Here is a 24,103-nt window from a genome sequence, read left to right on the forward strand (position 1 = left end):
AAACCAACCCCAAAACCCTCAAGCAGTTAGCCCATTTCAGATCCAATGAGACATTCAGTCAAAGGTCTCTTAAAGCAGTTATTGTGAGACTGTTGCAACAGCCTTGACAGTGTTTGGATAATCCTCACTGTTTGTTTACTGCTGGTAGAGCTGTTTCTGCCGTGTAGGAGAAGCGCTGGTTTCTTTTTCTTCCCAATACAGGCTACACGCTGTAAAATGAGGCCCTGAGTAAAGGGGCGGCCTTATTTGAGGAAACCCCTATTCCTACCGCAAACTTGACTTTTACTGGGAGTCGTTTTAACGCACTATTCCGAGTAACAGGGTAAGAATTCAATCAGGTATTTTTAAAGAACGAAAAGTCTAATCCAAGACGTTTCACAGTAATCACCCACGTTTACGGAGATCATACACACTCCCATCTGCGGGTGAAAACTCTTTCTGTGCAGAACTAATGACATATCCTTCATCTCAGTGAGGAATTTGGAAAGGCACTACATTTTGTGGATGTTTTCCAACTTAAGTTCGGTTGTTTTTACAAGTGGGTGCATTACCCGGAATTCTGAGATACCTATAGCTGGGGTTTGGTTTTACATACCGAGACCTTATTTCTCACGTATCAAACCAAAGTATTACTACAAAACTTACAACAGCAAGCCGTACCGGTTCCCTTCTACCCTAAACTCTAAAAGACAGGAACCTATTCGATACTCCGCTGCTAGAAATTCCTTCCAGGACTAGTACTTTTTGATCATGAAACTTCCATGCCCAGCCACGGACAAAGTTACAAACAAAAAATGGCCAGTCTTCTGCATTAAAGCAGAAAAAGAAAGTATCGGGCACCGATGTTCGGGTTGGTTTTTTTTCCTTCATTCAGAAACTCAGTTGTTTACCGGCACTATGAATCTACGGCAAAGAAAACTTCTGGGTGTTTTGCTGTGCGTAACCTTTTACACTGAGTGGCAGAGAAGATTGGACAGACTGGGAATCGCTCCCCTGAAATACGCTAAAAGCTTCTCCAAATCTTCAGGGACATAGGGCAACAAAAGCACTTTAAGAAGAAAGCAGCCACAGCAGGAGGAAAAGCACTTCTGACAGAAAAAACCAAAAAGTTTGTTTAAAAATAAAACCCAGACACAGAGCTACATGAACACGTATTTACTGCAAGTAGCTCTATGGAAAGCCAAGTCAGATAAATATAAACACTATACAGAGCTTCAAGCCAGTCTCCCAAAACCGCAAACGCGATGTGTTTTACAAAGAAAACAACGTAACAATATTTACAATGGAAGACAAAGCCAGATCAATCAGCTCAACTTTAAAACAGATCTGTGAAGCAGAAATAGCAAATATAATGAACAGTTTCAACCATATATGTTTTAGTTTGTACAGACAATAACTGTCCAATATCAAATTAAATTTACAGGACAAACATTGTTCTATCATTGGTATTTTTGTACTATACAGCAGCATAAACGGGTAGCTGGAAGGTAGTATATATAGTGATATGTTTTACATCATCTGAAAATGTTCTTCCAGCACAATACTGAATAAATTAGTTGCTGTAAACTAAGAGATTCAAAAAGATTGCATATTTATTATGCCGTACCTATTAGTATTTGTACCACTACGCTTGAGGTTACCCATTTACTTATTTATTCAGCATTTATTAAATCAGTGCTGTATATTGTACAATGGCAGCCTCAGGGATCCAATATGAAATAAGTAGGTAACAAATTTCTTCAAAACAACCTTTTCCTTTCACATTAAGTGTTTAGAACGATCTTCATCCAAATTTTGATTTCTTAGAAAAGACGTAACGCTTTATAAAAAGCTGTCTACATATTGCATTATTAATTTACGAGACCAAACAAAAGCTTTATGGCAAGACAGTATCATGGTCTGTAAGAGTGGTCGTATTTTTCATTAGTGTATGTTTAGCAGCAACAAGTAACTGTACCAACTTAAACTTCTCTTCCAGAATGAAAAACGGATCTGTGCTTTTAAACCCCCTAGCGAGAGTTTCTCCTGTCACTAGACACTGCGTAAACTGATCGGTACCACGTCTCCAAACAAACCATTATTTTTTTCCCCCGTGTTTTAGTGACATGTACATTTTAATACCACTCAAAAATAGATCTGGGTACACATCACCGAACAATCAAAGCTGACAGCGTCTCATCTGTTACACAAACGGTACGAGCAATTCAAAGGTTGCATGTCCGAGGTGAGGCAGCCTGACAACTCAGTTGTACAATATACAATGTAGAGGATTACCAGCTGTGTGGTGCAGTACAGCATGAGGATTTGTGTACCACTTCTAAACCCTTTATTAATCGTCAGTGCCTTTTACTATACATCGCATGTACCAACGACTAGTGTCATGCTCTTTAAGTTCATAGCAGTGTTAAAAACCTAAACTCATTTCAGCCCAAAAAAAAAAGATTCAGTACAAGAGTGAAGCGCTTAAATTGCAGAAAAATCAGGGCTTATTTTAAAAACGTCAAATAGTCATTGTTCGCATTTCTGTAAGTGGGATAAGGACAACCGATGAGCCAAGGTTTTACTTTTTTTCCCCATTATGCCAGGAAGAAAGAACAAAAATAGTCCCAAATTAAAAATGGGGCTTTGGTTGAAAGTAAGATCAATTAGGGTGGTTCCCCTTTAAAAAGCTACAGCTGACAAATATAATGCAGAAGTCACAAACGCTGGATACGACTCTGCAGTTCTCCATCTGAATGCGTGAACAAAAACCTCATTTTACACAATTCGTATTTATAAACAAGTATCTTGAGGGTAAGAACAAAAACAATCTACGAGACAACCAGCCCATTAATCCTACTTTGTACATACCAAAATTCTGAGCAAAAAAAAAAAATTCCGTTTAAGCTCTGACAGACATTTGATTTAAAATATTCTAGCCTATGATCAAGAAATACCTCTTGTACCATAAAAGCAAACCCTTAAAAAAAAAAAAAGGGCAGAAGAGGTCTCTCCTCCTCAGACCGGTTCAGTCCCACGGGTTCACCCCTCACGCTAAGGTGCACCTCTCCCGCGCTCCCTCCTTCCGCCCAGCCACCTGAAAAAATCCTGAACTGCCAAAATATTTCTAAACAATACATGTTTTAAGCTAACCACTTGTTAATGTACCAGAGAAGCAAAACCCATGTTAAACAGACAATCAGAAACCAGCTTTGACTTCTCAGAATATAAATTAAAAAAACAAAATTAACGGGAGAGGCAGGAGGAAGAAAGGGGCGTACAGGGATCTCCTATTAGCATTCACACTGCCTCCCAAATAGATATGACGTGAAAGACCAAATTCCATCACCAAAGCACAGCTATGAAAAAAAAATCTCAATTCAAATTAATTCAACTGTAGAGAGCCGATGTCTATGAAAAAATTAATTAAAAGGATGTGTGTCTATGTCCGTGCTGGTGGAAATGAAAGTAGCCGGCTGGAGCTGAGCTTTGCTTCCAAAAGCACCACACAGTTTCTGGAGTTACCAGCAGAAAAGTCTTCTCTTCCAACAATGGTTTCCATGGCAATGCAGTCAGTCTAGAAAGGAGGGGGAAAGGGAAAAAAAAAAGTCAGTGACATTTTAAATGCAAGTTATATTGGAAAAAAAATGTTTTCTAGTGAGGAGAATACATGGAGCTTATCCATGGCAGAAGCGACAGCTGCCGAATGCGGAACACGGGCCCCTCACAGAGGGAGGGGGCACTACCGGATGGCACCACGCTCAGAAATCCTGAGCCGTCGGGAAGAACTATGAAGTCTGAAGCAAGCACCGAAGAGCCGCTGCAACCAGAGCGGACACGTGTCCGCTGGACAGGAGCTCGGACTGCAGCCAGCACCGTACTGCTAGCCCACGCGCCGTGGGAAGGACCAGAGCTTACAGCTACCCATCGCCTACTGCCCTACCAATATTTCATTTAACAAGACCCCGATCCTCTCAACGCGACGGGGGACGCGCACGGCAGAGGCTATCGCTCAGCACGCAGCGCAGGATCCACGCAGAGCAGTTCTGTTCACCCGGATGTAATTAAGGTGGTGGCGAACGCTCCCATTCACAGCAGGTACAGAACTGCAATATAAACACGCCCTGCAACTCCAGCTCCAAACAAGGAGTGGCAAGTCGTGACAGCTGCGTGCCCTCTCCTCGACTTTTCAGGAAAAAGCTTAATTTAGTTATGATAAGAAACACCTCACAGTATAGTTTTCCCTTTTTCAAGAAAGTCTCACTAAAAGGCAACACGCGGCAGACAAGCACAGCGCTACGGCAGACAGCAACCTTTGCCGCTGCCAGCAAAAACCAGTGGCTTCAAACTGACTGGAAAAGGCAAAATACGAAGTGCTCGGTAAAATGAGGGGGGGGGGGAAAATAATCTTGTATTACGGGAAGATGCCGTCAGGTGACAAGGCAGAAATGGAACTAGGAGAGAGGATGACCTCAAAGCAGAACGCCAGCTCCACAATTAACCATGCACATGCCAAGGTGAGTGACTCACAAGGTTCCTGACGTGGAAAAATCTGGTGAAGGGGATGCGAACGCTTTCTGCAGCGGTGGGCACACAAATTGAGGAGCGTACGAAAAGTCACTTTTCAGCTCACTACAAAACCCCTCCCACTCCCAACAGGGCCAGCGTGAACGCTAATTTTCAGTCTGGAGGGGTACTACCAGCCAAACCATTGGGTTACGCTGCCTCCCAGTCCTCTTCCAACATTTTTGTCCTCTCGGCCAAGACTGAGGGCACTGTCCTCTGCCAGTCGGGTGGCTTCGGTCACCGTCTCTTCAAGGTCTGAGGTACGTGCCTGCGGGATCTGTTCCCTGGCATTACAGGGAGGGAGGAAACAGCAGGTTGCTCTCATTGAGAAACAACAGCTAGCAGAAGAGATTCACCCTTCAGAAAACATCAAATACAGAAATGTAGTCCACTTTTTCCCCTCGAAGCCGCACAGTACAAGCTCTCTCACGGCTCTGGGAGAGCTCGCTGCCGTTGAGAACTGCAGTACGGGGAATACTTCATTACGAGGCACAGCGATGGCAGCATGGCCCGCTGGAACAAAAGAAGGGGTTTCAGAGCTTAACCCTTGCCCGTGCTCTTCTGCGGGGTCACAAGGAAATCAGTTCAACCTCATTGCTGAAGAAAGCGTAGTGCTTCACTGCCTCTACCACAGGAATACGCTGAAGAAAATGTGACCGTCTAAAGAACAAGCAAGCATTATGCATAATAACGCAAACCTGTATGTTTACTTACATAACCAATCCTAAAGTATGCACACACAAACTCCACCCTAAGTGAAAGTGGTTCTGATTTCTGTCCAGCTAATAATACTGTCCCTTCAAAAGAAAAAGAAAGAAAGAAAAAAAGAAAAAAGCACGAAGCTCAGGTGAGCCGCGGTGAGCAGCCCTGCCCCTACCACTGCAGCTGGGACAGCCCCAGCTCCCGGCAAAGGCTGCCCGCTGCTCAGGAGACAGAAGCAGAGACCATGGCAGGGCTGGCGGCACTGCGGAACTACAGAGGGGTCCTTCGACTTGGGAGAAAATTCCCTTTTACCCCTACACAACCCACACCAAGGCCTGGGTTGCCGAGTTTCATTTTTCAAATACGTAGCTATTTCAAAAATGCAGTAACTTGGTTTTCCACAATTCAAGGAAGAGACAGCCAAAATACACCCGCAACTCAAGAATCTCCATTTGTATTATTTCACAGACATCGTAAGATCACTACAAAAAGCTATTGCTTGTTACACACAGAGCGTGCTGTGGTTAGCAATGGCTTTGTTTTCACAAAAGCCAAGTGAAGCTATGATTTTTGAAATAAGTCTTCCTCTTCAGAAAAATATTATTTTGTTGTAGGACCAAAGGATGGAAATATGCACCACGGCTTGCAATGAATCACACCTCAACGACGCACGCAAGCCAAACACTGAAACAGTTAAAGCTTCTATATTAAACTTATATTCAGTAAAAATTAACATTTACCAGCATCCCCCCACCCTTCCCTTGCCGTGGACCTCTAAGCTCACATAAAAGGAACTTCAAAAACTGTCTCTGCTTTTGTCAGGACATTTTTCCTCCACGCCTAGCACACACGGCACACCTGAAAGCTGTTTGACAAGTTATTCTAATCTCTCCAAGCATATCCCCAAAACATTTGGAAGAGCAAAGGCCCCAGTTGTTTGAATCAGTCCCATGTGGCAGAACTCGGTAATTATACCGAAAACTTTTTGAAAACTTTCATAAACTTATGCCAAATTCCATTTAAGATACTTGGAGGGGAAGGGGAAGAGCATACGAGCAAAAAAGCCTCCTTAACTCCTAAGTTTGATTCTTTGAACAAGCCTGGCATAACTCAGAAGGCAGCACGATAACCAATTCTAAAGCAAGCTCACCAGGCACCTCGAATCAGAGCCCAGACCAACACAGACTAATCTATAAGAAACCAGAAGAAAGTATCCTCAACTAAGCTTCACCACAGCCTATAAATTCCCTGGACGTCCTGGCTCAAATACAGAGTTTTACACCAGCGTAAAGGCAAGCTCGGGACCTCCCGGCAGCGTCCCCCCTTCCCGAAACTCTGTGCTTGTTAAACAAGATCACATTAATCCGTCCCCCCTTCCGCCCATGATTACAAACTATACTTCAGCACGTTTCCACTTCATTTTTAAGCTAAAACAGCATTGTGGGAACTGTAAATAAACGTAAGGGAGTTTCACCTAAACATTACCTTCAAGCTGCAGACAGTCTCATAAAGCCTTGAATCTTCAAGACACGGAGCTATCGGTTGTCACCACTTCTCTAATCCCCGTATTAAAGCTGAAAATTTCAATATTGCAGTTGGAGCAGTACAGCTGGCTGATGCCCTGAGTCATCAGCTCTTTTTTGGGATAAAAGCATCAAGCATTTTTATATATATACACAGAGAGAGAGAGATACAGATATAAATTGATATATATATATATGTATGTGAACACATACATCAGTATCAGATAGAAAAAGCAAAAAGGAACTCGTGAAACTTGACCACGTAAAAAAAGAATTCCCTCCAAAATCTAAGACAAGACTGAGGTCTTGCAAGATCCCTCCCACGAAGTGTCTGCAGTCACCACCATTCACGAGGGTGGCACTCAGGAGCCCATTCCTCACTACAGCAGGACCACAGCCCGAAAGGCCCGCAGGTCACCCACCGCCACCCTCCAGGCATCAAAGAAATCCCACGTCACGACCAGCGGCGTCCGCGCCCAGGGGCGAGCGGGGTCTCCAGCAGAGCCGGGGACAGTTTCTGCAGTCGCAAGCCCCGATACTGACTTCTGAACCGTGAAGTTGTAAGAGGTCCAGCTGATGTAGCTTCCCCCACCACATCCTCCCAGGAAGACCTGCACCGAACGGCCTGCCCAACCGCATCTCACATTTTAGTGCTACAGCTGCCGGCAGGGAGCGAGCAGGAACCTCCGTGTCAAGAGAGCACTAGTTTTGTTTATAGAGAGGCACCTGCACCCAGCTGCGTGAAAGCACCACACCTGCACATACACCACAAGAAAAGTGATTAGTCAAAGAGGTGTAAAATGGGTTTAATGTAAGTGAGAACAAGGCCGACGTCTGTCGTGCTGCTGATACCCGGAGCTAATTCATGGACTTCCACCTCTGTGGTTCCTCACCAGAAGGATCCCTAGGAAGCGACGTGGGTTTACTCAGCGAGGTTGCAGGAGTGCTCACGCATTAAGCTCCTTGGTGGCTCTTCTCTCCCACACCCGACCTTCTTCCATCTTTCGACTAGCCCGCAGGTGAAGGTAAACTAATGGAGGACATGAAGCACTCAAAGAAAAGAACGCAGCTTCTGTGAAGCTGGATGATCTTATTTCAGTCTTCATAATGTAAGATTCATCAGCCAATGATTTTCTATGTTATAGTACAAATATGAGAATTGCTGACCCACAATAAAAACCAGATGAGCGTTTCATTACAGATACCACATATAAATGTATTTGACTCAACACTGAAGAGTAAAGGAAGCTGTCAGAGAAATGGATGAAACAACTCCTCCGAAAGGAAAACAAATTATGAGATGCGAACTAGCTGGGAAGAGAGGAACAATGCTCACGAAGTAGCCCATCAGCCCCTCGGAGTTCCCAAAACATAAATGCCACCAAATAAAACTCCGTGGCCAGATCAGACGCGACACGTTTGAAGGTTAAGTCGCACTTGCAGTGTAAACACACTGCTGTTCCTGGACTGTCACAAGCTCGTCTTCCAAGAAAATCTGCTCAGTCTACCAAAAAAAAAAAAAAAAAGAGATTGATAACTGATCATTACAACAAAACAAGCAGCAAAAACCTGAACTCAGAAAACCCTCTGCACTTTTGAGGCTCCCTAGAAATACACTATTCTAAGTAGTTTTCACAGCACCCTACACTGAGCTTTTCCATTCAGACTTCAGCTCCATTAACAGATTCCACACAAAAGCTTCAGCCTTTATTCAAAATTGAGCTCTGCTGCTTCGGAATATTGAGAACAATACAAATTCAGCTTCCTACGAACATTTCGTATGGAAAAATAGTCCGGAAAGCACCCAAACATTTTCACAGATCACATCTCAAAATACATAAGCAAAGTTTAGAAAGTTAAAACAATGTTCTCTTCATTACACAATTCTATTTAAATTCATCAGTTTAAGATGGGATCAGATTGTAAAACTACACACAGCTGTCCGAAGCTTTCCGAGGAACAAACAATCAGAGGAAAAGGATCACAAGGGCAGAAGAGAAACTAAGAGGGCAAATGTTTAAAATAGGATGGCAGCGTGCCATTGCTCAAAAATGTTTTGTTTAAAATTAAGGAACACACTGAGAAAGCGCTCTGCAAGTTCTCTGCAGAAATAACCTATAGTTTTATAAAAACCAGGGGCAGAGGATTAGATCAGTCTTAATTCATTAGACTGCAAACCCAGCGTGTTCCATTTGAAAATGTATCAGATGACAATGCATCCACTTTACACTTCATTTCCTGCATCACGATTATTAAGGTCACACAAGTCAGGCCGCTTTGAAACAAACCAAGAGGTTTGAAGAACACAGCAGACATATCCTAATTCTCTCAAAGAAATCCATCCTAAATAATATCTGTTTTTACAGGAACGGCTTTTACTGGCGTAATTCTGCAACTGATTCCTAAAAGGATAAAAGCTTTGCTTACAGAAGATATTAATTTAAGCTAATTAAATGATTAAAATCTCCATGTCAAAGACTAAAACAGCTTAATGCTTTCTGGAGAACACTACTGAAGTTCTCCATTTCCTGAACTTCAGGTTAGGGGGAAATCGGAATTAATCTGACTTACGCAGATCAAAAGCAGCAGAACAGCCCCAGACTTTCTCGTGCACATGGCCACACAACGTTCCTGTTGTTCAGGGAAGCGCCAAACCCCAGCACAACCCCAGGACACAACGTGCGCCTCCAAAAGCGTTCTGTTCACGCCACCGGGACAGGGCAGGAGGACTGCAATGTACTGCATTTCAAGCCTTCCGCATGGCATGCAGGTCGGGGGGGGGAGAGAGGTAATTTGCCCAAATATAATCTTCACAAATTAGTGAGAGATTTTTTTGCCCCGAATCTTACCAAATGCGAAAGTTACTGTCCTATGCCATTGTCCGATTTCTTTGAGTTCTTATTTCAACGGCATAGCTTTAGAGCTTGCTAGAGGCAAGCGGTGTTGTTTGAGAAAAGCAGAATTCCTTCTTAATTTGCACACGCAGACACCAAGTCTACAAATACAAATCAGAAAAACTGACACATTTACTGTGGCCGCTGCATACGCAGTTACTGTACCTGGGAAACCCAAACCAGGCCCTGACACAGAAAGCCATCCTTATCTGGGAAGTGCGTTAAACGACACACTTACCGTTAAGCACATATGCCACGTACTTTCTTCATTCAACAACAAACTAATGATGCTCAAATTGAGCTAATGACTGTATTTTGTACCTACACTTTTACAGACCTTCCACAACAAAAAAAAAAAAAAAATCTGTTTTAAAAAAAAACTGTTACATGACCTACTTTCCATTGGAGAAACTATTTAAACACAGCGACTGGTAACAACACATCCCAGTAAATTAGATTCCTCCTCAAGCTGTATTTCTAAAATCTAGAAGACAAAGTTACTCTTACAACTAATCTTTATCCACAATTGTTCATTCAAAGCCTCGTTCCGCTGTGCTTAGCAATTTCATGAGCTGAAAAACATCTCCCATGCTTTAAGATCATTTTTATTCCCTTTGCAGAAATGCCTTATCTTTCGCAACAGTGGCTTCCTTTTCTGTTTTAATAAACAGTAGTGTTGTTTCTAGGAAGGCCTTGTGCACACTCCCTAATTCCAGCTCTTTTACTGATACTATTCCTAGAACTAGGAGACTTGCATGCAGTTTTGGCAGGGCCCTAACACCAATTCAAATTGCACCGGACAGCTTGACAAGAAGTTGCTGGGGTTTTTGGGGGGTTTGTATTTTCGGTTGTTTGTTTTGTGGTTTGTTTGGGGTTTTTTTAAACTAAACTTCTATGACAATATAGCGAGACAATACTAAAAATTAACTTCTCTCCACCGAAAACACATAGAAGTTCAAAATTTCAGATTTTCATGTTGCGGAAGAATGAAAAAAAGTTCTGCTTTTTCAAAAGCACTCTCATGGCAAGTGTGTAAGATACTATGACTGACCTAAACTGCAGAAAAGATAGCTAAATTTTAGCCAAAAAAAAAAAAAAAAATCTTGTTTGTGTGGCTTCTGACAATACCACCTGCTACAGCTCACTGTGCTCTCCTGACAAAGGTTAGGAGCCCTGAAGTGCCAACAGGGAGGAATGTTATGTCCTGCCTGTGCTCTTGCCACAAACAGTTCGAACTGAACTGTAAGGAAATGAATAGGAAAGAAAACAGCTACATCAAATAACTGGTGCTGAACGGCACGCACAGCTCTCATTCCCTCATTCAAAAAGGACTTGGAATAACTGGAAGAGTTTCAGAGTAGTGCAGAACAACTCACGAAAGGCATGAAACAGCTTCCCGCTGAGGAACAGCCAGGTAACAAGGACCCTTCAGCCTGCAGAGAAGTATTAGGACGTATCAGGAAATTAAAAAAAAAATAAATTACACTGCAGGTCCCTGCTGCGTGCAGTACAGGAAGCCGCCGACAGCACACTGGCTAAGCGTATGGCGGAGGAGGATACAGCATCTACACAATCCTAAGTGGCATGGAGAGAAAAGATAGGGTTCGTTATCTCTTCCAAAACACAAACTAGGGGCTGCCAAACAAAGCCAGTATGGAGCAGGGTCCAAAATAGACAGAGGTCGGTCTGCATGCAGCGTGTACCGACTCTGACCGCAGGCTGCTGTGGATACGAGGAGTTTACACAGGATCAAAGAGAGACTGGAAAAGTACTTGGATTAAAGATCCATAAAGGATTATAAAACAGACAAACCGCATCAGGCTCAGGAAATCCCCCAAGCTGAAAAAAAAATAAAAATCAGAGGCTGGGTGTATGTTTGTGGGGAAGTATTACATACGCCTGCCCTGCTCTTCCTCTGCTGGGTGGTGTCTGCTTGCAGGCACAGGTCTTCAGTTTGAGTGAGCAAAACTGTTTCCATGAACACAACTGAGAGAAAGGACAGTGTCACTCATGACTAATGAAAACAGCTCCCCACCCTTCAAATCACCTTTCCTGGTATCTCCTTTCTACAGAAAGTTCTTCCTTTCTACAGAAAGGTTCGCCTGTTCTAATCCATCCCTTTGCTCTTCCTTCCCAACCGCTCCAGCCATCGACATTTGAAAGCATTCAGCACTGCCTCCTTCTTTCACCTCTACTGCCATAAATGACTGTCAAAGGCAAGAAGTTACTACATGGCCCCATACCCAAACAGCTACACCCTCCTCAGCCATACCTTTTGCCCATGCGTGCCTGCACACACACACACACAAAAAAGTATCTTTGCTATCAGCCACTGTCTGCTACCACACACAGCAGTGGCACGCGTCAATTTTTTACATTTTCTAATTATCGCATTATTGAGTCTGCATTAACATTAGGATACCCAAAACCCTGGCTTACGCAGGGGAGGAAGGAGAAAGGTTCAGATTGCGTTGCGTGTGTGAAGCAAGGTCTTCTCAAACCACAGCACGTGCACAGGAGCCAAAGATAGGGCCTTCAGCTTCCAGGAGCAGTCCAGGAGCTCACAAAGGACAGAGTTAAACTGTGTCTACACACAGACAAGTTCTAATCAACAGTGTGCAACTCTTGTTTAGTGTTTACCTTGCAGAACACGTCAACATTACTATTTCAATCACTTATACCCTCAACAGTGAATCAAGCCTCACTTGCTGCCACCATTTCCAGACTCACCCGCAACCATTACAGCGTGCGTTCAACCTGATCTACTGACACAGAAATAAAATAACTTTCTCCTGTCAAAGCTGTTGTTTGGCACTCCAGCTTCCACAGGCTACTCAAGCAGCTGAAGGCACCACAGCAGTGATGAGCGGGTGCCATCCAGACCTCCCAGTTTAGAGTTGGACTCCAAATGCTCCGACACTGGTTACAAATAAAGGTGAATATATCTCCCAAGCCACAGTGCTGCCTCCTCCCCAGTGCTAGAAGGTTGCCTGAAACCCAGAGATGCCACCTAAAAAGGCCCTGCAAGAACAAGAAAGGAACCAGCAGTAATGCCAAGGCAGCTCCATCACCCTAGGTGCTTCTGGAGCAAAGTCTCACAAAGAACAGAGGGTGCAGGTCCATGCGACATTAACTGCCCAGGGATGCTGCACAGGGTGATCCCGTGCTCCAGTACACCCTCCTGCACCCCTGCTGGCACCAAATCCATCAGTCACATGGCTGCAGGAAAGCTAACTTACAGAAAGGAATAATCACATTCCACATCTAAAAGGGAGAAGTAAACACTGGGACATGCTCCGAACTCAGAGGTACATGTTGGCCCCCATTCCTCTTACCAAGATTAATATCCTGGCCAGTGTTCTGACGTTTACCTCATCCTTTTCAAGTCATTTAAACCATTACAACCGCTGTATTTATAGCTCGCTACCTTCCATCGCTCCCTGCCGTGTGCATACCCTTCCAAGTGCCTCTACCAGCTTCCTCTCTTGCAACCGCTCTCAGGCAGCCTTTTATCTCCCTGCAAGGCTGGCTCTTATCTTCACTCTGCCAATGGTAGCAGCCTTGATCTTTATCTTACTCTCCACCCCAGCACATTAAGTTTCATCCACCTCTTTAGTTTCATCTTTTAAATGGTAAACTCCTTAGGACAGGGACCAACACATTTCCATTTGCGGCATGGTACAGGGGACCTCCATCCTGCCTACCTGTTCAGGTTCTTCGATGAGTAGAGATCACGTCTGGAGCTACAAGCTTTCATTAACAGACTCGCTGTCGTAATACTGTCTAAATGACCTCAGGACCGAATCTGTTCATTTTTTCAACTCATTTCTAACTGATTTCCTGTTCACCCCAACCTGCAATTTAAACACATCTTGTTCTAAAAACAAACAAACAAAAACCCCACCCACTCCACCCCAAAAAACCACCACAGAGTTAAATATAGATGGCAAATACCTCCCAAAGTCTCTCCCATAACAAAAAGCAAATATTCTGGGAGGTTTGAACTCAACAGCGGATGTTGCTACCGAAAACTCAAACAGCTTACAAATTTTTTTAACAGACCAAGCTAAAATACAAAAAAATTCCATAAAGCAAACAGTACCTTTTTGGTCCCCTAAGCCATGTTGGTTTAGACTTAAAAAACTTTATTGGTTTAGACTTAACAGAGCTTAAAGCATGTTCCTTCATCTGTTTTGATGGAAGTTTTACCTGCATCCAACTTGTGCTGAAGAATGCCCTCGGCCAACCCACCTGCAAACAGGCTCCGGTTACTTAGACCAGGAAACCAAAGGTGCCCAGACTCGAGGAGAAGCCTTTTTGTACCATTTGCTGGTTTGCCTCGGCCGTTTCAGCTCAACTATCGATAAGGTGCCATAAAAGTTGCAGAAACGCCAATGCCTGTCAACAGCTTAAACAGGGTTTTCATACAAATAAGGTATCCCATGGCTCACATTAATAGTTTTTCTTGGTCTAGTATGCAACAGGTTCCCATTTATCTAACGATGCATCTGCTTCACTGTCACCAAGAACTCTCCAAACTCCTGGTAGCCCGAGAGAGCTGTGTGAAAAGAAGCACTAGTTCCCCAAAAAAATAATTCAGGCTCAGGCTACCCAGCATCAAAAAAAAGTTATACTGCAAATTCAGCTCTTCAGCAAGAGCCATAAACTATAAAGCAAGCTGGCTTGGCATGAGTACAGGAACAGAATCACACTATTCCCTGGGGAAGGAGGATATCATTCATTACTGCCTCAATAAATTTAGAAGCAAATTTTACCAGGTTTCTTGCGCACCTTTTGGTATTATTTCCAATGATTTTTGGAAAAAGGAGAAAAAAAACCACACCACATTTTGATACCCTCAGTCATTCCACAAGATCCTGTTCTACTAAAAGGGAAATGTTTCTCCAGGTAGGTAGCATATTTATGAGCCTTTCATGCCTTAGCAAAAAAGAAACACTATTCTTACCTATTTTATGCCCTAAATAACTCCATTTGATATTTATATAAGTTCATAATACACATATGCTATACAGTGAACACAAGCACTATTCACCTTTTAGTAGTAATTTAAAAGTTTTCAATTTTCTTGAGTCACATTAAATTGTATCGCCACCTTGGAATTATAGCCAAATCTTACCTATATTAATTTCAGCATAAGCCATCTCTTCCAAAACCCCTTTCTTCTCGGAAGATTAAAAAAGACTAGACTTTACACTTAACTCACAGATCACTGGCACGCAACACACACGTATACACACACACAAGCAGTCTGAATTGTTAGCCTCCAACCATATAGCCAAATTAACAGAAAAATAATGTTTTGAAATAAGCAACCTTTGCCCCTTAAGATTCAGCTCGTGACTTAACCAGGGCAGAAAATTCTTGCTAACCAGCTACTACACTGCTGCTCTTGGGGTAATGCTACACCTGAAGCAAAATCTCCACAAATCCAAACACTTACACGTTCAAGATCATTTAGATAAGACACTCAGCAACACCTCTGAAATGCCTTTGATGAGGCAGGCTAATTTACCTTTGTCTTCCCACTGCCCTCAAGTATGTCACAAATCCCTGTTGATCAAGGTTCTCAACTAAATCGTAACCCTCCCTAAGCTGAGTGACCTTTACGGAGGTGCAGGGCTTGAATAAAACTAGAACATGCTTTTTCCTTTTCCCCTAGCCATTGCTTTAACCTGTAAGACAACAGCGCAACTTGATCATTAGATTGTTGTTAATATGCAAAAGTCAAACGGTGAATTTGGGGGGGGGGGGGGCATAGGACAGCTCTCCAGCCAAGTCATTACATACCATTTAAGGATGAATCATAAGACAACGCTACATTTTTAGGACAAAACAGCAGTAATAATACATCCCCAGGCTCCAGAAAGCTTGTGTCTCTCTCACCTGCCTTTCAGTTTTATCACTCCATTTTCCTTTGGGTTGAAGAATGCCACATTTAATCACAACAGTACTTAAAATAAAATTGTAGAGTTTGTTTCCTGCTTCGGATCAGAAAAACAAACTTGTTTGCGCAATCAACATACTGGACACCATTCAGCGTGTTTTCGGGAGCACCACAGATCCACAAACAGAGCACACAAACACACACCAAGGTACGACACAGTACTGTAAGCTCTTTTTAGCACCATCCAAAACCTCAAGGCATAAACCCTCCCCCCAGCAATCAATACGAAGAAAACTTATTAAAGATCCTTTCATAAAAAAAAAAAGAGCATATGCGGAGGAAAAAAAAAACAAACCCAAACTCCACCTACTGCTAACATGCTGCTGGACATACAAAAAACCCTTAAGAAATACCTAGTGAGAAACCACCCCAGTAACCCTGGGCTGGAACACAGCGCTGGAAGGACCGAGTAAGCGCTGCACACCTTCTGCTACTCCCACCTGCCACCCCAGGCGACGGGGGGACAGGGAGCCCTCAGACATCAGGGGAGGAGGGGAAAACGGGAAGGTTTAGAAGGAAAACTACAAGGGTAATAATGCATTTAAGATTTCACCGAAAAGACTTAAACAAACAAACAAACGGCAGTTTGAATCAGGACCAGATTACTCCCAAAACTCCCCGCGTCCTGCAGCGGTGCTTTAACCTACAAGACAGCTACAAGCAGAAAGTTTTAGACTTCCAAAAAAGATACATATGACCATGAGCTGCAACTATGGATTGAGAGTCTGGAAAGCCAATTTCCAAAAGTATTTCAACGCTGACTACAAGTAAACGTTCTCTCTCAATGGCAGGGGAACATTCTCGTCTCAGCTTTTTCTCACCCAAGCGCAAGTAAAACCCAACTGATTCTTGGTCAAATATGTCATAATTAGCTCACTCCCACGCTGCGCGGCAAAAATCTGTTCTGCCTTCAGCAGCTCATATACTACTAGAGAAAGTTAGCCTGGGTATTTTTAAGCATAGCTGTAAGTCACTCAAGACTGTTAAAGTGGCATCTGTTACAGCAAGATTAAAATGGTTTGTTTGTGGTTTGGTTTTTTTTTTTAAGAATTATTATCCTGGCATTACTTCAAAGGTGCAGGATACATAGCAGCGTTCGGATGTGCTTCAGTGGGGTTCTTCAAGTTATTTTTAAATGGGCCCATGCCTTAAGTATTCTGCCAATACAAAAGAGCCTCAGTTTGAAGCAAACTTTTTAAAACCACTAGTCTGAAACCCAAAAGGGGCAGTTATTTGCCTGGTATCCCGTAAACTGTAATTTACTATATTAGTAATAGCTAAAACGTCCAGCTTCTGAACTTCTCAAAGTGTATATTGTGCATTATATTCTTCGAGATTTTGCATTTGAAGTATGCAAGTTACCATAAAGGATCTGGACAATCTGGAACACAAATTTTGCTTTACAGCTGTGCTTGTTCTCCTTCCCCTCAGCTCCCCGAAGTGCACACAACGCTGTCGCCCAGTCCAGCACAGGAGGAGATTAAAAAGGGGAGGAACATTTAAATTATAATCCTGCACTTCAGAGAACTTCTGAAATAGCATCTTAGCATAGTGTTAGAATATCAGGTAGAGATAAGATTAAAGAGTGGGTGTAAAATAGGTGGGTTGATATTAAGCTGAACGTTACCTTTACTCTGAACACAGTCTGTTTTGTTTTTGGAGTCCAGGGTATCTTTGCAGGTTTAATGTTTCTAATTAAGTCTGAAGAAACTTGTATTATACAGAACCCATTATGCAGTTTATTACCGCCCCATTCTCATTATCCTCCTCAGTTTCTGCAAGGTCCAATAACAAGGTATACATTAGCTAAGCCCTGTTTGAAGTAGCTTTAGTGTTCTGTACTCCTAGCACAAAATTTCATGACTCAGATTCGTGTAATCAAAACTGCAAACCGCTTGCTTCAATATTGTGTAACAATTTTGTGATGAAACTGTTTTGTTAATGACCTCCTTAACTTCAAGCATTAAAAATAAATTATATTCTTTTTATCATCATTATCAACAGAAAACCTGAGCTCAGTTTTGCCTAAACCTAAAATAAAAGTTTAATAACAAGTCAGACCTATTTACCATTCCAAGTCAGTGCCCCCACCCCCCTCTATCCATGTCATGAATGGAGAAGGAAAAAAATGTTTGATTCACATCAGTGAACCTGAACCAGAAGTAGTTTGGGAATTACAATGAGGGGGCAGTGATGCATTGGAAATCACTCTACCACCCTCAGCAGTTAGGAGAACGCAGCTGAGTCACAGAACACAATATTCCATTTAAGCAAACAAAAACAAAAAGGCAAACAATCCGAAGTTGGGAAGTGTTTTCCTTCCAGTAAAACTGCAGTTTAGGGAGAAGAGGTAAGGTTCCCTACCCGATAGAATTTAATAAATGTGGGATAGCTCCTTTCCAGGAAGTAAAGGGTAAACGCATCTGCTAAATATTTTCCTTAAGAATGGATTTAACCACAGAGCGTTTTTCAGGCAGAGACCGAAAGAGCGGGATGTAGAAGGAAAGAAAAGACAGCACTCAGTTCTGCTACAAGTCTCCAAAAGTATTAAAAATATCAATTACACAGAGGCACACTACACCTCTTCAGGATGTAAGAGGTTTAAGAGTGAAGCTTTATTTTCACTATTCAAAATGGAGTATGAAAGTGTTTTTCTGGATTACAGAAAACCTTTTTAAATATTAAAATAAAAGCTTTATTGCAGTAGAAACTGATAAGCTGTTTAAAGAATAGAGACTTCTAAAATTATGCTTGCTACAGCTCAGAGACACGATTTAGTATGTGAATGAAAACTGGTATCTTTATAATCAAGAATTTTAAGTCAGTACTCAGAAACAGATGTATACCACCAATTTACAAGACTCTATTCAAGTTTGGCAAGCTACTTTTAGCCTGGACTAGTCCAAAATCTGCTCACCCCTCCGTGAGCCACCTACAAGTGAGCAATGTCCATACGCCACCTGCTCTCCTACCATATACCAGAAATATTTCATGCTGTCTTCATAGAAAACTGTTAGGCCTTGTTTTGGAGCAGTGTTTGAGAGTTTTGTTTTTCTTTTTAGAACTAGAAAGAAACCACCAACTTAAGCTCTTACTATTCCCATGCTTAATTTCCTGCCAATGCCCATGTTTTTATGCACGGAGTTTCTTTCACTTCATTTTAACGCAGGTTTCATTTCCAGAAAACTTCAGTTCACAGCAAAAACCAGCAGCTGCAAGTCTCTTGCCCCTCTGCAACTTGTAATAGACAAGGGAAAAACCCCAAGCACAGGGCTGTAGATATTTTGCTGCAGCAGTAGTGAGCAAAATGTTTAACATAAATACAATTTCTAAACACATTATCTCTTGAAAACTATTTTCAAATGTAATATTTACAGTACAGCTGAAAGGAAATCATCTCTGTTCTTTTTTTCTCCGTTTTGTAAGAATTTTCACTTTATAACACGGATTTTAGTCATGTGAGGACAATAAGATCAAGTAGGAATTCTGCTGTCTTTGGGGGTGCTTTCTTCAAAAAAAAAAAACCAAACCAAACAAAAAAAACCCAACACACAAATCAGCTACGGCAGTCAGCGTGCCTTTGACTTAGCAGACAAATCTTTGAAGTGCTGAAAGACTAGCTTTGGAAAAAAGCACTTCTTGGACTGGCAACTTTCAACGTCTTCTAAATTTGATTCCAAGCAACAAAACAAAGCAGAGGAAAAAAACCACTGAGGCAAACCACACATTTCTGAGCAGCCCCAAGCAGTGCTGCCAGACTTCGAATGGCATGCGAGCTGAGTCAGGCTTATACCTTCCACTATTAAAGGCTACCCAATTTTAAGCTCCTGCAATACCTTCTGCCTTCAGACACTTAGTTTTAAAGTGAAACCAGAAAAAAACCCTATCATTTCAGTGTTTAAGATTATAATTAAAAATATAAAAGCCAGCAGTAGCCTGCCCCTTTATTGCTTTCTCTGTTGACAGAGAAGTAGACAAATATCAATGTCCAACAGCGATTAAATATTTCCTCTCAGTGCTCATCAATTATTGACTACACATACATTTGCGAAGAGAGGAAAACATCATTTCCAACACACACAGTTTTCTACCCGGGTAGGTGAATTACTGTAAGGAGTTCAGTGGGTCACTAGCACCAAAATAAGGATTATACTTCCAAAGTTACAGTGCAAAGCAGCGCTTGCACAAACACTGCTGTTCAGTCAGCAGACACGCATAATACCACTAACAGCTAATTACTATTTTTTGCTCCCATCATGACAGCAAAGAGCTTAATACCTGAACAGGAGCGTCCCTCCCCTTTCCCGTATTCTTCCTCCCCACCCCCAACACCCTTCTTTTTTTACGCACACCTCAAACTGCATTACCTTAAGTTTGGTCAGACCACCGATCACCTGCAAGCTAGCAGCCTTCCCTCCAAAGTTTCGGACCTGGAAGGCACCGCTCAGAGCCTGCTCTTCCCCTACTCCAGGCATTCCTCACCTGCTGCGCAAAAGGCAGATCCCCCTGCACGACCGGGGAAGGGTTACGGCTCAGCTAAGCCCTTGGACACTACTAAGTGGTGAAAGGCGGAGGGCATGGGCTGCAGGAGCCCCCCACCACCCTGGTCAGCCACCAGGAGATGGCTTCTCCGGAGGACACGAGGATACTCTGGAGACCGGAGCTCAAAAGGAGCACACCAAACCTTCAAGGGGAAAAAAACGACTTCTGTTTATGTAAGATTCAACTAAATAAATGCGGGTAGATTTGCACATGAAAAACCCTAAAGCACACATTTCACCTACATTTATTGAAGGAAACAGATCTGAGCCCCAAATTTTGATGTCTAAACCCAATTTAGCAATTTTCAACTTTCCCTGTCCATGACACAAATTACAAAATATCAAGTTCACAAGGGGAAAAAAAATAAATGTGAAGAGTCATCTAGTTAAAAGAAGGGAAGAAGAGGAAAACAAAAGTAAAGGAAAAAAAAGAGCTACCATTACCTCAGAACAAGAATTCACAATATGAAATACGATTAGTGTTTATACTAGCAAAATTATTTTATAAAAAACCAAGGCAGATGACAGTTTGGTAACACCTCTGCCTAGAAGAGTCACATAAATCCTTTAGGCCAAGGACCATGCCCCCTTTCGTCTCTGTTCAGCGGTCAGGATGCTGCGCTACGACGAGACTGGTTGTACTAGAATAACACAAAAGATTACAAAAAACGTTTACCCCACCCTGAAGACCGCATTTCAGTATTAAGTAGAGAACCTAATTCCTACAGTTAAGTGAGCATGAAAGGAAAGTGCTTTCAAAGTTACAAACCTTTTCTCGCAGCGTTACACTTCAGACCATCGGACCTGCTGAAATCTATGCTTACGTAAGCTCCACTGTCCAAACCTGAAGTACCATTTTGGAGATGGCAAGTTGGCGCCGTAGTACTTGCCTCACAGCTTATAGGATCATCGCGTAAATTCAGAGCGATGTAGTTTAAGCCATTCTGAAATCCAGTTGAGGTATCCCTGGACATTTTGCTTTCCTGACCATCAGAAATGTTTTCATCTGGTTTTAACCAAACATTGTCAAATGAGGCAGAGCTGTGTCTTTTGCTACTATCAGTAAAGAAAGAGGAGGAGGTCGTCACAGTCCCAGCAGAAGAGAACGTTTCAGAACTGTGTCGCCTCCTGCCTTGAGGATCTGCTCGAATCACTTTCGGTCCCATAGGAGGTTCAGAGCTGGGAACAGCGAAGCTACTGCTACCAGCGTATCGATCAACAATGCAGAGTCTATTAACTATGGAAGAAGGGCTATCAATCTTTACACCGTCGTTGGATTCGGCGGCAAACGGCCGAGGCGGTGTTGCTGCCATGTTGAATGTCATCTCCGTGTAGTCATCAGTCCTGTTACCTGCGGTGGTGACACAAGCAGTACCAAATGAAAGCCTAGCGTAGTCAGGATTTGGTTGGTTTCTAGGAATACTGGAACTTGCATAAATTGAAATATCTGTTAGAGAGTTGGACAGTTCCTTCGCTACTTTCGGTGACTGTACGTCCAAGTCAACGCTCATGTAATCAGAGAGCGGGGACTGTCTGTGGTCACTACTTGAGCCTAGGGATGATGGCGATCCTTCTGCAGATAAGGAATATGGCGTATTACTCGCCTTTTCATTAAAATCAATATTTATGTATTCACCGGGACTCGCTGGCTCAGGTGGAACTGTACGATCGTACATTCTTGGGATAGTATTACTCCCTCGTGTACCCAGGGGGAGTCTTGTGGGCCTCGTAGCCCTGTTCTGCACAAGTCCTTCATCTGAACCTTTCACCGCCGGCGATTTAGAGATGCCGTTAGCCAGAGCCTCACTGTTGACCCCTTTTACATTTTCTGGTCCACCATACAAGAGTTTTCCAGGTGAAGACATTGGAACATATTCACTGTGGTCACCGTTTTGTCCTGATAATGCCTTAAAGCTTCGGGGCAAAGAAAAATACGAACTGAAACCTTTGGAAACAGAAGCGGTGTGAATGTAATTCGAGTCACCGGGGTGCCTTGGAGCTGAATTACCGGGTGACATATCCATATACTCATTGTTTGTGATCTTCTCGTTACTTCCTTTAGAAATAAATCCAGTTAAAGGACTTCGTACAGGTGAAGAGCTAGCCTTTGGAAACATCATCATATATCCTCTGGAGTCAACCTGAGACGGTGACCATGAATTGTTAATCTGTTTTGGTACAGACATACTTTTAGGAGTCATTGGCAAATAATCGCTGTTGCTGGATAGAGAAGATGCAACTCCCGGCATCATTGGCATGTACCCATCATCCCTGGCTTTACTCCTACTTTGGTTACATACGGAATCGAGGTTAGCGTCATTGTACTCCAATTCATGGTCATCTTTCAATTTTGGTGTTTCAGAGTAAAGTAATCGTCCATGATTTCCTGCAGAATCTTCATCTAACGAAGCTGTAGTTTGTGTCGTCTTCTGCTGCACTGCTACAGAAGTTGGTTTTGTTAGAGAGTAAGTTCTTTTTCTGAAACACTTTTCAGCCTCCATATAATCATCTCTCGAGCTATCATCTGCCTGTTGCTTACTCATGGACATGTACTCACTCAGACAGTTCTCCTCTCTGATAGGCGGTGTGTTTCCCAGGGAATCCGGTGTATTACTCCTGACCCGAAAGTACCTGAAATCTCCAGGGCTGGAGCCATATTCATCAGAAGAGATAAATCCCCCGTCGCTTGGGGAACCGCAAACGGATGAGCTAGAAGGCCTGGTCAACATGTCCGAAGCAGAGCCATGGCCGCTACTGGAAGAAACACTGATGGGACTCGTAGTGGAGGGAAAATGAGAAACGGGCAGCGAAGCAGACCTGGTGTGGTAAGATGAGCTGAAAGCAGCCCTCACATACCTCCCACTCCCTTCTTGCCGGCCCAAATTCATCCTCGCAGTGTTCAGGTGGATCAGACTCCCAGTCACTGACCTAAAAGGTCTAGTCATGGTTCCTTCTCCTTCGCTGGACGTTCTGAAGCGATAGGAGTTGCTGCTCTTGGTAGTAGGAGGAGTTCCGCCGGCAACGCTCTCAGTTCTCGATCTTCTCTGCAAGCCCGTCTGGCTGGGGGGCAAGTTGCCCAAGTGCCTCCTAGTGGTGATGAAGGAGATAGGATTGGTACCACTACCACCACCAGAAGACTGGCTCTTGCTTCGGGGCCTGAACTCTGCAAAGGCCTTTAGAGCTTTCATGGTCTCCAAAAAAGTCTCGTGCATATTCTGGGCAACCACCGAATCGTCCACTTGCATCCAGAGTTCTCCAGGTCCAATGGAGGCAGATCTGCCCACTTCGATGAAGAAGAAGTTCTCCGAGTGTCCGCAGCGGCGAATATTCATTAGCTGCAAGTGGACGGAGGGCACCTCCGAGTTCAGCTTGACGAGGTGGATGGCCTTGCTGGAGAGGCACAACCTATACACTCCAGTCAGGTTTTTTGTTTGTCCCAGCCCTTTGGGCTTAACGTTGACCTGCCACACCTCCTTGAAGACGGTGCCGGGCCTCAGGGCGGCCCCGTAGTGCTCGTCATCCTCGTCCACCTGCTGATCGGCGTGGTCCTCCTGCTCCAGGAAGCCCCTCTTGCTCTGGCTCATGAGCTCACTGATCGCCTGGTACCAGGCCTCCTGCTCGGCCTCGTTCTCGGCCAGCATGGCGAAGTACTCGTCCTTGGTGTACAAGGCGATGATGTGCTTGTGCTTGGCGTCCGCTCGCCGGCTGACGGTGAAGCACTGGTAGAGGGGGATGACCCGCTTGGGCGGGGGGCAGCAGAGGGAGGCCGCCCCGCCGGCCCCCGCCGCCCGCAGGCTGCTCTTGAACTTCTTCTCGCTGTCGTAGTACTCCAGCCGGGCGGGGGCCAGGTGGCTCTCGGCCCGCAGGACGAAGTAGCGCTTGTGCCCGTGCTTCTGCTTCCGCAGGTAGCCGCACTTCCTCACGTCCTCCCCG

The 24,103-nt window shown here is 43.6% G+C and overlaps 1 protein-coding gene across 1 annotated transcript; it reads right to left on the reverse strand.

Annotated features, from left to right (window-relative positions):
• Positions 1 to 1,140: 1,140 nt before the first annotated feature.
• On the reverse strand, positions 1,141 to 24,083 carry IRS4 (insulin receptor substrate 4). Its single transcript, XM_009327827.1, has 2 exons — positions 20,940 to 24,083; positions 1,141 to 3,556 (listed from the first exon to the last, which is right to left on the reverse strand). Exons 1-2 carry the CDS (start codon positions 23,809 to 23,811, stop codon positions 3,552 to 3,554), a joined length of 2,877 nt encoding a protein of 958 aa, XP_009326102.1. The 5' UTR covers positions 23,812 to 24,083; the 3' UTR covers positions 1,141 to 3,551.
• Between the last annotated feature and the right edge of the window lie 20 nt (positions 24,084 to 24,103).

This window comes from Pygoscelis adeliae, unplaced genomic scaffold (genome assembly GCF_000699105.1).
Source record: "Pygoscelis adeliae isolate BGI_AS28 unplaced genomic scaffold, ASM69910v1 Scaffold14, whole genome shotgun sequence".
NCBI classification, from domain to species: domain Eukaryota; kingdom Metazoa; phylum Chordata; class Aves; order Sphenisciformes; family Spheniscidae; genus Pygoscelis; species Pygoscelis adeliae.

Excerpts from the sequence above, each read along its gene's own strand:
- IRS4 (XM_009327827.1), bottom strand. The coding sequence starts at position 23,811 with ATGCTGGCCGAGAACGAGGCCGAGCAGGAGGCCTGGTACCAGGCGATC.